The 15,212-nt window shown below is 39.9% G+C and overlaps 1 protein-coding gene across 2 annotated transcripts in view; it reads right to left on the reverse strand.

The window, feature by feature from the left end:
* ctif (CBP80/20-dependent translation initiation factor) overlaps positions 1-13,967 on the reverse strand; it is a 46,870-nt gene extending 32,903 nt beyond the window's left edge. For both annotated transcript variants that reach the window (XM_054613064.1, XM_054613063.1), the window contains exons 1-5: positions 13,686-13,967; positions 3,235-3,477; positions 2,872-2,943; positions 1,076-1,198; positions 286-359 (exon numbers count right to left, since the gene is read on the reverse strand). In XM_054613064.1, the coding sequence (XP_054469039.1) occupies positions 286-359; positions 1,076-1,198; positions 2,872-2,943; positions 3,235-3,477; positions 13,686-13,952 (779 nt within the window). In that variant the 5' untranslated portion in view covers positions 13,953-13,967. The remainder of the gene's footprint in view (positions 1-285; positions 360-1,075; positions 1,199-2,871; positions 2,944-3,234; positions 3,478-13,685) is intronic.
* Between the last annotated feature and the right edge of the window lie 1,245 nt (positions 13,968-15,212).

Here is a 15,212-nt window from a genome sequence, read left to right on the forward strand (position 1 = left end):
AGCTGGGAAATACTGGCTCAGGATAACCAGGAGAAAACTTATCAAGATTTAGCAAACAGCAGACCTCAAATGAAAAAGATAGAGATGTAGATAAGCCAAGCAAAGTCAGGTTAACATAAAGTCAAAGACAGTGAGAGGACTGTTACAAAGTATGAGAGCAAAAGAGGCAAAACAGAATCAGTGCGTGTCTAAATCAGTCATATGACCCGCAAGAAAACTATGTTTGGAATACAGACCCAGTAGACTGTTCAACATATTTGGTTTATGAAACAGAGAGGCACCTACCCGCGTGAGTCCATTGTGTTGGCAGCCCATATGTCTGTCCCCAGGATGTCAAAGGAGCCTTCTCTGTTCCCGTTCTAGATGACACACAAGGAGAATATTTTAAGTATGACTACACAACACTTCTTATGAAGCCATCACGTACTTGGTATTTAACTAATATAAACAGGTGAACCACTGGAACTGTTCTTATTGAAAAGCAGATTCCTTTTGAAATAAAAATTGGATGAATTAAAGAGGCTTTAAAGTCAATGCGCATAGTATTTTCTTTCTCTTTTATTACTGCATTCCAGAAAGTTAGTTTAAGTAGTAGTAGTTAGTAGTTTTAGTTCCCAGTATGGGTCAAGCTCCAAAAAGGTTTGTTCCTATACCCATTTGCCATTCGACCCTCTTTGCCTGGTAAATGCCCTTGTCTTTCAAATAGCCACACATCCAGTTTGTCAGAAATGTGAGGTTAAACTGTTTAAACAGGCTGAGTAGTACCCATTAAGAAAAGTAAACTAATATTCATGTGCTAAAATTGGTGGAGTGCCCCCTAAACATAATATCTGCACAAATGATGGTGCAGATTTGATTTGTGGGGAAATCATTAGATGCTTGAGACTCCCCACAGAACAATACAACATAGCAACAGTCACCTGACAACAGCAACCAAAGTATTGGTTCCTCAAAGTCTCCCCAAGATGTTCCCTTTCATTTCTTTTGCAGCTGATATTTCTATGAGCACTGAAGGAATGTGGTGGCAGTAGAAAAACAAATGAGACAACAGACAAACACACGGGTGCATCTGTACCATGGCAGGGCCTGTGAACTGGTTGTTTCTGCCTCTGCTGCCAGAGCGTGATCCAGACCCTGGTCTAGACCCTGAACTGGGCCTGGAACCGGTGCTGCCGTTACTGCTGTGTTCCCATTCGTCCTGTGGAGTTGAGAGAGGGGATAAAAGAAAAGGACTGGTTACTTTTTCTATACTCTGTCATAGTTAATTACAGTGGGGAACAAAAACTTTGAAGAACAATTGAAGCAAGTGTGCAATTCTAAACGTTTTGTTTAAAAGCATTATAGGAGTGTAACGACAACCTGTGTTGTATTCTTAACAAAAACAATTCAGAGCATATAGAATAGTGCAGCGCTGTGATTGTTGATCTGAAATAACAGCTTACGTTCCTGTCACCACATGTTTGTCTCTTTTACTGCTGAATTGTTGTTGGTTGTTTTTGAGTTTTATTATATTCTGACATCCCAAAAGGTCGTCAAAACTCTAGTTTCAATTACGAGTTTTGGACGCTACACTTTCAGAAGCTGAATGTAAAATGTATTGACATAAATACTGACATATCAATTCTAGTCCCTCTCTTTACCTCCCCTCATTTTTTGGCTCACTCTGCTCTTTGAACCTCTCACCCATGCTGCTTCACCACTCGCTTCTTGGTGGATCATACCAATGAATCTCTTGGGATCAATAATACTCTAAACCACTGCAGACTGTACAGCAGACCAGCGAACACACATACACACATAGATATTTAGCAGACAAACTGACTGATAATTCATTTAGGGTTATTCAATTACTGGTTCTAGCCTCACAGCATCCCATGTTAGTCATTTAGAGCATACTTTGACTTCAGCAACCACAAGCAAGCAAAAGGAGCTGTGGATCGCTTTCGGCTGGTGTTACAGTCTCTTCTAATCACACACTTGAGCAGTTGACAGAGAGGGAAAGACTACACCAACATACAGAGCTGAGAGGGCAGAGCAAACCTACGATTTAATCAAAAGTGATGCTTCAGAGACCAGAGGGTCTAGATGAGCACAGAAGAGGACGACAACAACAACAACAACAACAACATGGAAGTAGCAGTAGAATCAGGACTCTAGTGGAGGCTTAACACACGTAAACACTGTGTTCACCTCGAATACTCTGAAGTAGTGTTTATGAATATTTTCCACCCGTTTATTGGGTAAAACTAGGACTGCCCTCATAGAGGTGTTGATCGGTTTTTCAATGTATTGAGTCCCTGGGACCCACAGGTGGTCATTTGAATGGGTCCCCAATAAAAAATGTTGATTTCTGAAAAATTGTACTGGTTGTAATAATGGTTATATTCATGTATATATATTTTTCTGTTTGTTTTGTTTTGTTTGTTTATTTCTATGATTATTCTTTTGTCCACAATTTAGTATTATCAGGAAAAAATGAAGGACTCGTACCTAGCAACATTGTTTTTTTGGGTTGTCTTCAGATTATTGAAAAGACATGATATTTAAGGTGTTGCATTTAATATTATCTGTCAAACGAATATCAGGAAGTAAATAGCTAGCTTTGAGCACTTAGGTGTTTCTTAGTTTTTTTTGTCATTTGTGTTGTTTTAACAGGTCCATGTTGTTGCCTATTTAACGTAGCTTGACATGTTCCATAGTTTATTATCTATATCCCTATGACAATATGTTGTTGATTTGCAATAGTTTCAATTACACCATGAAAGTTTTGTCCTGTTTTGTGCACTGTAAATTTTTTTAAAAACAGCCTTCAAAAAGTAAAGGAAGGGATGAGGAGACAGAACAAGTATGCAGGACACAACAGCCACTTACTGGCTTGGTTGAGCCTCTCCCCCGTGAAGACGTCCAGCTGCCATCTTTCTTGTTGTTGCAGTCATCTGTCCACTGGTGGGAAAAATTGGGTGGAGAAGGTACTTTAATTTATGAAAGGGGTGTTTGTTTACATGTTAACAAAACCATAAACAAAGTAAAGTCTCAAACTAAGTATTTTTCCTCCAGCTGCAGTGTTTGGTGGAGGTACCTCCACATTTGTCTACATTTACATACACATTACAACGATAGGGGCAGCTGTTTTGAAAGAACAAAAACCAGAGGCCCCACTAAAAAGAATCACTGCTGCCCACAGATATAGGACTTATGAGATCATGTCATCCATTAATGTAATAAAGCTCTGACCTGTGGCACCTTGCCTCCATTGTCCAAGTCCAAGTCTCCATCAGCCTTGTCTCCCAGAAGCCCCTGCACCTGGTACTCCAGCACATAGCTGTCAATGAAGCGCTCCAGCTCTTCGATCTCCTGTGAGCGTGTGCTCCCAGCCTCAGACGACGCAGACGCCACCGAAGAGTTCTCCATGACAACCGGAGCTGTGACAGGTGGAAGGGGAGGAGGGGAAGGGAGGGAGGGAGGGAGGAAAGTGACCTGAGGAAGGGAGGAAGAGAAAGATACGGAGAGATGTTAGACGCTCATCTCCTGTGTTTACAATAAGACTGCCAACATCAAAACAACGACATGATTAGTACAGTATCTGTTCAGTTGAAACAATAAGTAGATTAATCAATTTCATGATTGACAAAAAAATTATCAAAATCAACCATTTTGATAATCAATTTATGCTTTTAATCATTTTTTGAGCAAAAATACCAAACAATCTATTTTCAGCTTCTGAAATGTGTTAATGGTTTACTTTTATTTTATCATACAACAGTAAACTCTATGGTTAGTAAAAGTTTATGGGTTTAGGACTGTTTGCTGAAATAAACTATGACTGGAATCGTTCACAATCTTATAAACAAAATAAGAATATTCGTTAGTGGCAGCCTTGAATACCAACAATAACAATGTGGCATTTCTCTCACCTTGGCTCCCCTCAACTTCCCAACACTCAAAGAAGGCACATGACCTCAACAAACATCTGACAAACAAACATCCATATATGCACTGCCTGCTTCCAAAGTGTCCAACAGCAAGACTGTCCTGGTGTGGATCTGCAGCAGGCCAAGGTTGTGTTCTCACTCAGATCAAACCAAATCCATCTATTGAAAAAACCTCAAAGTAATCTCTGCTAACTTCTCTGTCCAACCTCCCTCTGTTGTCACCATTCATACACCTCCCCATGTCCATTTCCCTCATTGTTTTTCCACCTCTTCCCTGCCTGTCTCCCTCCTGTCTGTGTTGTGTGTGTGTGTGTGTGTGTGTGTGTGTGTGTGTGTGTGTGTGTGTGTGTGTGTGTGTGTGTGTGTGTGTGTGTGTGTGTGTGTGTGTGTGTGTGTGTGTGTGTGGTCACCTGACCTGTGGCCAACAGGGAAGCAGCTTCCTGCCAGGCTGTCTATTGCTACTAAGCTCCTTTACATCATGGCTTGATCACCAGCCCTGCAAAGAGGATTTATTGCCCTGGAGCACGCAGAATGGTATCTGCTGAGCCCTCGGGACTCGCCGGGGAGCCCTGTTCATTTGCAGCCAACAAGTCAGCCCGACAAAGTTTAAACTCTTTGCTTTGGTTTTGTGCTACAGGGCTAAGTGATATATCCTAAATACTTTCTTTAGTTTGCTCTTATGCTTCATCATGTTTTACCTCACTAACTGCTGAACTATGTAGTATCTTACCAACACAACAAAGCAAAAAAAAAAAAAAGATAAAATCACCAACAATTTCAACAGAACGACAAAAAATAACTTTAAATTGTTTTTTTAAGTACCATCGACACTATAGATCATGTTTACAACTACTAAGTTAGTATAACCAAGAAGAGAATGCTCCATTTGAGGATCAGACCTCAGGTTCAATTACAGGACAGCACCCCCGTAGCGCATAAGACTGGAACCTGAACCGGTCTCCTGCTCAAGGGACAGCAAAGAGGGAAGAGCTTTCTTGTACATTTAGGACTATTGCCTTAATCTCTGCATACTATGTACCAGGGTCACCGTGCCCTAATCTGATTTACTGAGGTATAATCCATACATGTCAATAGTCTAATCCATCCATCCATATTACTAAGGCTTTGATTAGCCTGGTGATTTGCAGTCAGCTGGATTCGGAGAAGCTGGAAACAACAACTAGCACATGTGATGTATAAAACCTCATTGGTCGCTGCACTGTATATGCACATATTGTACATGTATGGGCACACATATACACATTTGTGTGCATTAAGTTTGCACTTTTTGTGTGAAAGTTTAGTTTCAGTTTTTTACTATTTCATTACTTATTCCTAGTGTTTCTTATCTTAAAACTACGAGATTCTCCTATTCATGCTAGATCATGTGCCGTGCTAAAACCACACCATTAATGTTGCAACACCAACATCTGTCTAGGGCTGTAAAGTCCTAGTCGACTGGTCGACTTATTGGTCGATACGTTCTGGGTCGACCAAAATTCTGATTGGTCGATTTTTTGCCGTGTTAATTTCATAAAGTCGTCATCAGGAGGAAAGTACCAAGTGCTAATGGGGGTGTTTTCAGAGCCCTGTTTCACAGAAAACAGCCTGTCTTCAGAGAACACCCCCTTGTTTTCACTATTTTGGATTAGCCCAACCCACTAGAGACAGGTAGACTGAAGAAGGTCCATGTTATTCAACGTCCGGTGGTTTAATTGCTGAATATTTATTTTTATTTTGAGCGTTTCATTTAAGTTTCATTTGAGTCCTCCTCCTCTACATCCATGTCAATGACATCGGCAGTGTGGCGGGAAAAAAGTCGAATGTAAAATTTGCAAACAACAGTTTGCATATCACAGCTCGACTACAAACATGGCGTATCATCTAAAAACGGTAATATTTCAATATTATAGCCTATTAATATCATATTAAACATATTTCAATATTTTAGTCTAATAATCGTTTATTCGTTTTATAACTGCAGGATCCCTCCGATACACCCAGACCACGCTGGATGTTAAGCCTCCTCTATCATCCAAACGCAAACATGATATCACAGAAGGAATTGTCAATTTTATTGCTCAGGATATGAGGCCCATTGGTGTCGTGGAAGGCCAAGGTTTTAAGAACCTGTTAAAAGTTTTGGAACCTGGATATTCAGTGCCAGCGCGCCAGACAATCATGCCTTTGCTTTATTTTTGGTACATGATCTGGGATGTTTAATAAAGATAATTTTCCCTGAATTGCCTTTTGTGTTTAATTGCCTTCTTGTGCTGATATCAGTATATATTTTCGGTAATCATGGGCTATTATATTGCGCAGATGCACGTGATGCCTCTTCCCCCCCCATTAGTCGATTTTTAGTCGAAATTTCAGGGTTTCAGTCGACCAAGAATTTCTTTGGTTGATTACAGCCCTACATCTGTCCCAGCTCAGCTCAGAAATAGACAGCTCCCACCCAGTCATAACAGGTTATACCACTTCCTAGTTTGGCTAGCATGGTTATCAGACTGAATTGCCCGTTCATTTCACTTTGTTTATTTGACTCGTCGGTGCGATTCCACAGTCGGGTAATATCTGAGGCTGCAGTTAGTGGCTGAGTTATATTGGGTAATTACTACACAGTTTAAATGAATGGAGAAGCATTCGATAGTAACAGTCTGGATGTTGTAACAATGGGTTTGATGCATATTGGTCGTGGTTGCAGCTCAGTCCGATGTCCTACTCTTGTCCTTGACATGTGGTATAGAATTACTGCCTGAGGGGAAGCTGCTGCCAATAGCTATATTGACCCGGCCATTCATTCAACACTCATCTAGTTCTCTGCCTTTTGGTCTTGGCATCTATGATTTCCTTTCATTTTAGCTTCCGTGTAATACTTTCATATTAGTTCATGTGCTTACTTTGCAGGAGGACCAACCAATCACAAGGCCTGTATGCAATATAGTCACCTGGGATAATATCATCGTCCATATCCAAAGTAAACACCGGTTCTGTGTCTTTATCATAGACCTGACTCAAAGTCTTTACTATCCCGCTGTGTTTCAGAAGACACCACTCAAAATCTGCTTTAAGTGGTGGTTACAATGATTTGCTTTCAGTGGGTTTTGTCTTTCATCTTAACAACATTACATCAATGATCTTCAGGTGGAGGATGAACAAGTTTTCCTTCCTAACGTTATGACATTATAAAGTTCAAAAGTGCTACAAATATAGTCATGTAAAAGATCACAACCCAAAACAACAAACCTCTCCCCTGTAGGGCAAAAGACTAAATCTTCGACTAAACAGAGAAACTGAATATGCAAGGTCAGGAGCTCAAAAAACATCCCGAAGCATCTCACATTTACCAAAACTCAAGACTTGATGAAAAAGCAATGATACTGTAAAACACATTACAAGACACTGTTGGAAATGCTGAGGGCAAAGAAGACAAGGAACAACCGCCAATATTCTCAACTGAGAAACTGGAATAAATTCTCAAAAAAGGTTCCCGGTCAATTTCTCTGTGGATCCACTATCTATTGAATTTTTGATGCTCTAGAATGTGTGAGAAGCTAAACCTTAAACAGATTGTGGAGTGCAGACCAAGACAGGGAGTCGGTCAGACAGACAAAGGTTTTAACTGATGAAGCAGTTTGTAGCCGTGGGCATCACACAAAGTCATTTTTTTTTCGTCGGTTGACTTGTCTGTGGCTTGTAACATTGGCCTGTCTGTATTATGTGTCATTATGGTGTGAGACCCCACCCCCTTCCCTTCTGCCCCACTCTCCTTCCCCTTGAAACTACATCCTTCAGTCCCACATTCCCAGCCTCCTCCCCTGCTCTTTCCTGTCTCCCCGCTCTCCCTCCCTCAATTCTACCAGCTGTTCCAACAAAACACTGCCTGCCACACTTTTAGCTTCACTGTTAGGCTGTAGCTGAAGAAATGGTAAATCTTCTACTTCTATTCTTTCTAAAATATCTAGTTTAATCTTCTCCAATCTCATTAAATAGGACTGTGCCTTTGTGTTCTGAAAACATCCTTATGCATATTCTAGTAACTTAAACACAGTATAATTCAACATCAATATAGCTGTAGGCTGAGCATTATAAACTTAATGAAGGTAGGTTTAATTGCAGGGAGGCAGCAGGGTGTATTTGAGCTGCTGAACTATTCAGAGATGTGATCAGTGATTTAGAGGTCTGAAAAATAGGCTAAGAAAATACTGAGAAGGTAATTGAGTCGAAGGAATAGGGCACTAAAATTTGTGGAGGAATACCTGTGACAGCCAGTGACCCTACAGGTCGCCAGCAGAGAAAGATCGAGGCTGTAAAATGCGGCATGTACTAAAGTAAAACGAGGACTGTGTCTGAAGCCCAGCGCCATTCAGGCTGACACTGAACTGGCCAGACAGACACAACATTACAACGGACAGCACACTATTTCCTTAGTTTGAAAGGCAGCGACAATGTCAATCTACACCATCTGTAGTTCATAAAAGAGAATAGATTGATTACTTGCAAAAAGAAACAATTGTGATCATGATACGTTGTGAATTATCCCTCCCTGCTCAACTAATCCACACATTTGAAAACAGCCTGATGCATGCATGCAAACAAAGTGCAAAAAAAAGCTTTCAAATAATGCAATTATCTTCATTTTTGTTCTGGAGAAACTAAACTCAGTGCGTGACACACGGTAGGTAGTTTAGGTGGCACAATAAGGTTGTGAATGAACAATTCCCCAGGCCCACTAAAGGAGGAGTGTTATATAGCATCAACTGTTGGAGCAATGCAGGGCTTTTCTTGGACTGACTCATTCTAGCTTTTTTTTCCTATTAGGAATATGCTTCATACTTTCTCTTTTAGTTTTGCTTCATGGACTTTGAGTCACTGAAACAAGCTCAACTCTCATGGGGACACACTTCGGCCATGTGTCATGAACATTTGTCAATGTACTGATTTTAATGCGATTTGGGAACACTATTCCATTCTATAAGTGCCATACTGATACAAAGAAGTCAGTTCTGCATGAAACTGCAACATAAAGCCAAACAACTCGGCTATGTTTAACCATTATCTCCTGGGCTCCAAAGGCACAATACCACTACAGAAGACAACCATAGTGAAACATTACAGGATGTACCATAAAAAAAAAAGTTAAACAAGCTCTGAGCCACCAGTGATTTACAGCCTTTGATATGGTTACACAACAGCCAAACAGTAAGAACCATAATCCCCACAACCCAAACAGAGCAGATCATGAGACAAAGTCTCCCCAGTGGGAGTCCAAGTCAACATTCTCACCACATGCAGCACATGAGCTGCTAATTCTCCTGATCTGGTCTACTACTGACTGGCTGGCTTATCAAACTCACACTTGGGTTTAAAGATAATTTAGAGTAGTCTATTTTGAGAGGATAAATGTAATAGGAGCAACAAGCAGCAAAATGTCCGAAAAAGCTTTTTATAAAATGTAGAAAATGTGTGGATGTTGATGCGAAACTTAGCCATTTTTGCACAGCCTAAAAAGTATGCTACCCTGGAATTTACTGTACATATTGTACGAGCATCATGTGACAAATAAATCATTTGAATCTTTAACCTTGTTCTGTATGGTGTCCTTTAGTGTTTCATTGGAGAGAGTAGTGCCAGTATGAGATTTGGACAAGTTTGTGGCATCTCTCCTCTCCTTGTAATTTTCCAAAAGATGTCACTATAAGATATGCAGCGTCAGGTGCAAGGTTTATCACAACACTACAATTAAGGAATATGTTAAGAGGCAAAATGACATCCCAACTTCAAAAAGAGTCTGTAGAAGTTCTCGCCTCCTATTCCCTGTAGAAAGCAGCTGTGAGTAAATGTGTTAACTCATACAGTTTGGAGCTCACTGACCTGAATCTAGAGCAAAAGAGCAGTAGAGGGTAGCATACTAGGGGGTAGGGGTGGGGGCAAGTGTACTTGTGTGTACACTTAAAACAATGGCCCCATTGTGCCCCTCTACCCCTTTAGTGACCTAATGGGAGAGCATTGGGTATGTGCAGTACTGTGAGACTGTAGCCCAACAATGCTATTCTGTACGGATCCACATACACAAACACACAACCATGGCGAACAAGTGAGGCTTCACAACATGTATGGACTGTACGTAGAGCTTCTGAGGCCTGGAAGCTGAACGACAACAAAAGTGAAAAGAGGGGCAACAAAGGTTGGTCGGCAACAGAGCTGCAGCAGCCATTTATGTTTGGGGCTGAACGCACGGGATGATGACAAAACATGTTACTCTGAGAACAAAAAGGTCGGCCATAGAAAGAACGTGACAATAGTTCTGTAGCAATTGCTTATTTTCAAAAAAGTAGAGAGAACTAATCTGCATTCCTGCACTAAAGCTAGATCTTTAAACCGCCAGATATCACTGTATGTTTTCATTAATCATGACCCACATGGTCTCCTTCTTCTCGATGTCTGTTTTCCAACTCACTAATCCAAGACACTTCAGGAAAGATAATGAGAAGCAGTTCCCACCGAGGCTAGATTTGTTCTACACAGGCTGAGTCAGGGTGTTCCAGTTTACTGCAAGCTACTCCCACTCTCTCCATAGCATGCAGATCTGTGCGCTCCTCCTCCACATTCTCCAAAACACTGCATGCATAAACCTGGTTGTACATCAGAGCCCTAAACACAACCCCATGTCTTAGCAGTATAATAACGAGGTAAGAGTTATGTTCTGCTACCCCCACGAACCAGAAGGCATCAATATTTGTGACCGTTACTCTGGGATCATTCTCTCATTTTCAGACACTGTTAAACCTTCGAGGGTAGAGTTCACAGCCTCAATCACTCACCACATCGATGCAGCAGACATATGCGCTGGGACTGCACATCACTGGGGGGGATGACACTGCACTGACTCTGCCTAGATGGTCTAAATGAAGCTGGATCTCAGGGCCATGTTTAAACATCAGCAACGCTTATATGTTTCTATTTCTGGGACAGTGCCATCATAGTCTTTTGTATTTCATTGTTCAATATTTAACTATCAAGAGTAACCTGGATTGTTGCTGGGATGTAATCAGGAAAGGTCCTTTAAAATATAAAAGCTAGATGGTAAGGGAGCAGCTATTGATCGACCACCAGCTATTTCAGAGCCTCAGATCACAGATTGGATCAGATTAATGGGAGAGGATTCTATGCAAAAGGCTACTCGAATTTCACAAGTCACCCCTGTAAGCAGTTCAGTCATCAAGCACACACCAACATGATTAAGTCATATATAGCGTGCATATATTGTGCATGTTTAGCGGTTTCTTACAAACATGCATGCATTTCTAGGTACATATATACTTCTAAAATGTCCTGCAAGCATAGGCACACATTCAAGCACTGGCCCGTTTTTCCCAAACAAGTAATTCTATATATTGGTTAGAACTTGTGCCAAGTAGCTTATATGTAAGCCAATGAAAGATCAATAAAGGGCTATGATTACATTCTATCTACTGATATTCAACAATGTTTGTACAATGTTCATAAAAGTTAACAAAGTTGATAAATGACTTGATCAGTCTGGGTAGACTTAAGATGGCAGACACTAAGCCAAGTTCAATATCTCTTTACAATGTATACAGACACTTGCTGAACCGGACTTACAAGTAGGCCTACGTCATAAGCATATGCCTCTATAGCAGCTGAGGCCCCACAGTAAAGGGGGCAACTTTGGTAAATTCACTAAGCCATTCTCCAATGAAACAGCTGTCTTTTTAAGACAAGTCATGCAAATTTGGTCTTGATTATCTGCATTAAAATGTGACAGATCTTGTCACTTTTGAGTCAGGAGGGTCTCTGTTGAGTGAAAACATTCCTTTATCTCACTAAAGTCAATGATCCAATCAGTGTCAGAACGGCAGGAATCTCTGGAATGTTATGAGCAAACTGAAGTAAGACTAGACTTAAAAAGAACAGCAGGCAGGACTGAGTTTTGAAAGTGCGTTAACTCTCCATATACCAGTAATGTTATGCTGCACAACTGTATTGATTTGAAGATGACAAGATGATTCTAGCATTCATTCACCATGGTTCAGGTTTGTACCATCCAGTAATAACATGAACATTATGCAAACCAATATCTAAACAACCGTTTGTATTTGGTTCAACTTCTTTTGCTTTTTGTTCTATATTTACAGTACCAGTCAAAAGTTTGGACACACCTTCTCATTCAACTACTTTGAAGAAACTAAAATATAAAAGATATTCTGGTTTGTTGAGCATTTGTTTGTTTACCACATAATTCCACATGTGTTCCTTCATAGTTTGGATGTCTTCAATATTAATCTACAATGTACTTTATTTGAAAAAAAATTAAAAATAAAAATAAAGAAAAATTCCATTGAATGATATAAAACATATTCTGGTTTGTTGAGCATTTGTTTGTTTACCAAACTTTTGACTGAAAAACCATTGAATGAGAAGGTAAACTTTTGACTGGTACTGATTTAAGTAAAAGTACTGTACTTTTTTTATTTATAAAAAAATTAAGCACTGCAAAAAAATGTTTAAATATATGGTCTTATACAGTATATGCAAAGTTTGGACACACCTTCTCATTCAACTTTTGAAGAATCAAGATAAACCACATAATTCCATATGTGTTCCTTCATGTCTTCAATATTAATCTACAAAAAATACAGACTAAATACAAACATCTTTATTTATAAAAAAAATAAGCACTGCAACTCATTTCTTTCATAATTAATCTGCCAATACTTGTTTAAATGTATTGGTTAGTATACAGTACCAGTCAAAAGTTTGGACACACCTTCTCATCCAACTACTTTGAAGAATATAAAATATAAAACATATTCTGGTTTGTTGAGCATTTGTTTGTTTACCACATAATTCCATATGTGTTTGGATGTTTTCAATATTAATCTAAAAATAAAAAATAAAGAAAAACCATTGAATGAGAAGGTGTGTCCAAACTTTTGACTGGTACTATATATATATATATGTATATATATATATATGTTCATGGTATATCAGGGATGTCTCTCTACCCTGCCACAAACTAGCAGCAGCTGTGATCCTCTCTTTGTTGTTGCTGAGCTGCAGCATGCTCAGCTGCTTTCCAAGGCCAGCTGATATCTAACCATTTGAATGCATACTGTCACTCCTGTCCTGCAAGTAAAAAAAAAAAAAAAAGCTCACTACAACCCAAACTGAATGCAAAAGGTGACCAGAACACCTGACCAGAACCACAGCTAGTTCCTTCCGTCCTCTTCTTCTATGTTGCACTCCTAACCACGCCCATGCTTGTCTTGGGATTGCTAAACTCTGCATCCCACATCTCCGCAGGACGTCTGTGCACAAACGTGGTCCACCTGGCTGCAACCCGTGCGCACACGTGTGTGTCTCTCTCTGTGTCAAAGTGACAAAAAGACCACATCTGGAGGCGCCTTGTCCTGCACCCAGGGGTGTCCAACAATGGTGACGCAAGCTCTGCGGCTAACCGGCCGGAGCTAACATTAGCTGGGCATTGAGTACACCAGTAAACAAGAGGCCACGCATTTTGTGGAGAAGGGGTGGAGAAGGGGTGGTGGTGTTGACCACCTTGTGTCCACCTGTGCTGGATCAACAGGTATCTCCAGTGGAAGCCCCCCCCACACACACACACAGAACCAGGTCTCACACAGCAGCAGATCCAGCGCGTCTTCTGGTTCCCACTGCTCCGACAGAAGCCTCTCCAAAACCCGGCTTACAAATGAGATCAATCCTCACCCGAAGAGAGAGACTGGGACTCCTGGTGGACCCGGGTTCACCTCCTGAGATCAGATCCGCAGAGTCATGGGTGTGTTTTCCTCCACCAACAAAAAAAAAAAAAAGATAAAGAGAGTGAGGAAGAGGATTAGCTCTCTCAGTGGTTAGCTTTAACTCCGACGTGCTGAGGAGAGGAGGAGGAGGAGAGAAAAAAGGGGAATGCAGGAATGTGACGTCCAGTCCGGTTCGCTGGCAGTGTTGACACGTGCACTCGGGGAAGTGAGGCATTGTGGGAAACGGAGTTCAGTTTGGAGGAGTGGAGGTATTGCATGAGAAGATACCGGATTGATAACTGGTTGGATGTGTCACACTGACCCCTCCCTGCCTGCCTGCCTGCCTGCTGCAGACCGCTTCAGTACAGTTTAAGGAGATTCATTATAATTATACAGTAGCAGTCAAAAGTTTGGACACACCTTCTCATTCAACTACTTTGAAGAATATAAAATATAAAACATGTTCTGGTTTGTTGAGCATTTGTTTGTTTACCACATAATTCCATATGTGTTCCTTCATAGTTTGGATGTCTTCAATATTAATCTACAATGTAGAAAAAAATTAAAATAATATAAAGAAAAACCATTGAAGGAGAAGGTGTGTCCAAACTTTTGACTGGTACTGTATATACACAAATGATCCCTTTATTAGGTGCAACATTTAAGTGATGAACACATTAATGCATTAATAATTCAAATCCAATATTATGATATACAGTACCAGTCAAAAGTCTGGACACACCTTCTCATTCAAATACTTTGAAGAATCTAAAATATAAAACATATTCTGGTTTGTTGAGCATTTGTTTGTTTACCACATAATTCCATATGTGTTCCTTCATAGTTTGGATGTCTTCAATATTAATCTACAATGTAGAAAAAAATAAAAATAAAGAAAAACCATTGAATGAGGAGGTATGTATAAACTTTTGACTGGTACTGTACATAATAAACCAACTATAAGCCTCACATTAATCTTTGTGATTAAATTCCATCAAGGAGGTCCCAGTGGTGGAAAGTAACTATATTAACTCTAGTATTGTACTGACAGTTTCAGTACAGTTTAAGGAGATTCATTATAATTATATACTGAATAGAATGAATATATGAGCACTTTATTCACCTTTTTGTTTTATTTACAGTACCAGTCAAAAGTTTGGACACACCTTCTCATTCAAATACTTTGAAGAATCTAAAATATAAAACATATTCTGGTTTGTTGAGCATTTGTTTGTTTACCACATAATTCCATATGTGTTCCTTCATAGTTTGGATGTCTTCAATATTAATCTACAATGTAGAAAAAAATGAGAAGGTGTGTCCAAACTTTTGACTGGTACTGTTTGTTGACCAAAGTACCCATTTTTTTCTGTTTTCCATAAAGTATATGAGCTGTAATTAATTACATTGATATATAATATAACCCTATTTAATCATCTACTGTTATTTCTTTTTTCGAATATTCTAGACGGACATACAAAATAAGGCATAAATA

This window comes from Anoplopoma fimbria, chromosome 14 (genome assembly GCF_027596085.1).
Source record: "Anoplopoma fimbria isolate UVic2021 breed Golden Eagle Sablefish chromosome 14, Afim_UVic_2022, whole genome shotgun sequence".
NCBI lineage: Eukaryota > Metazoa > Chordata > Actinopteri > Perciformes > Anoplopomatidae > Anoplopoma > Anoplopoma fimbria.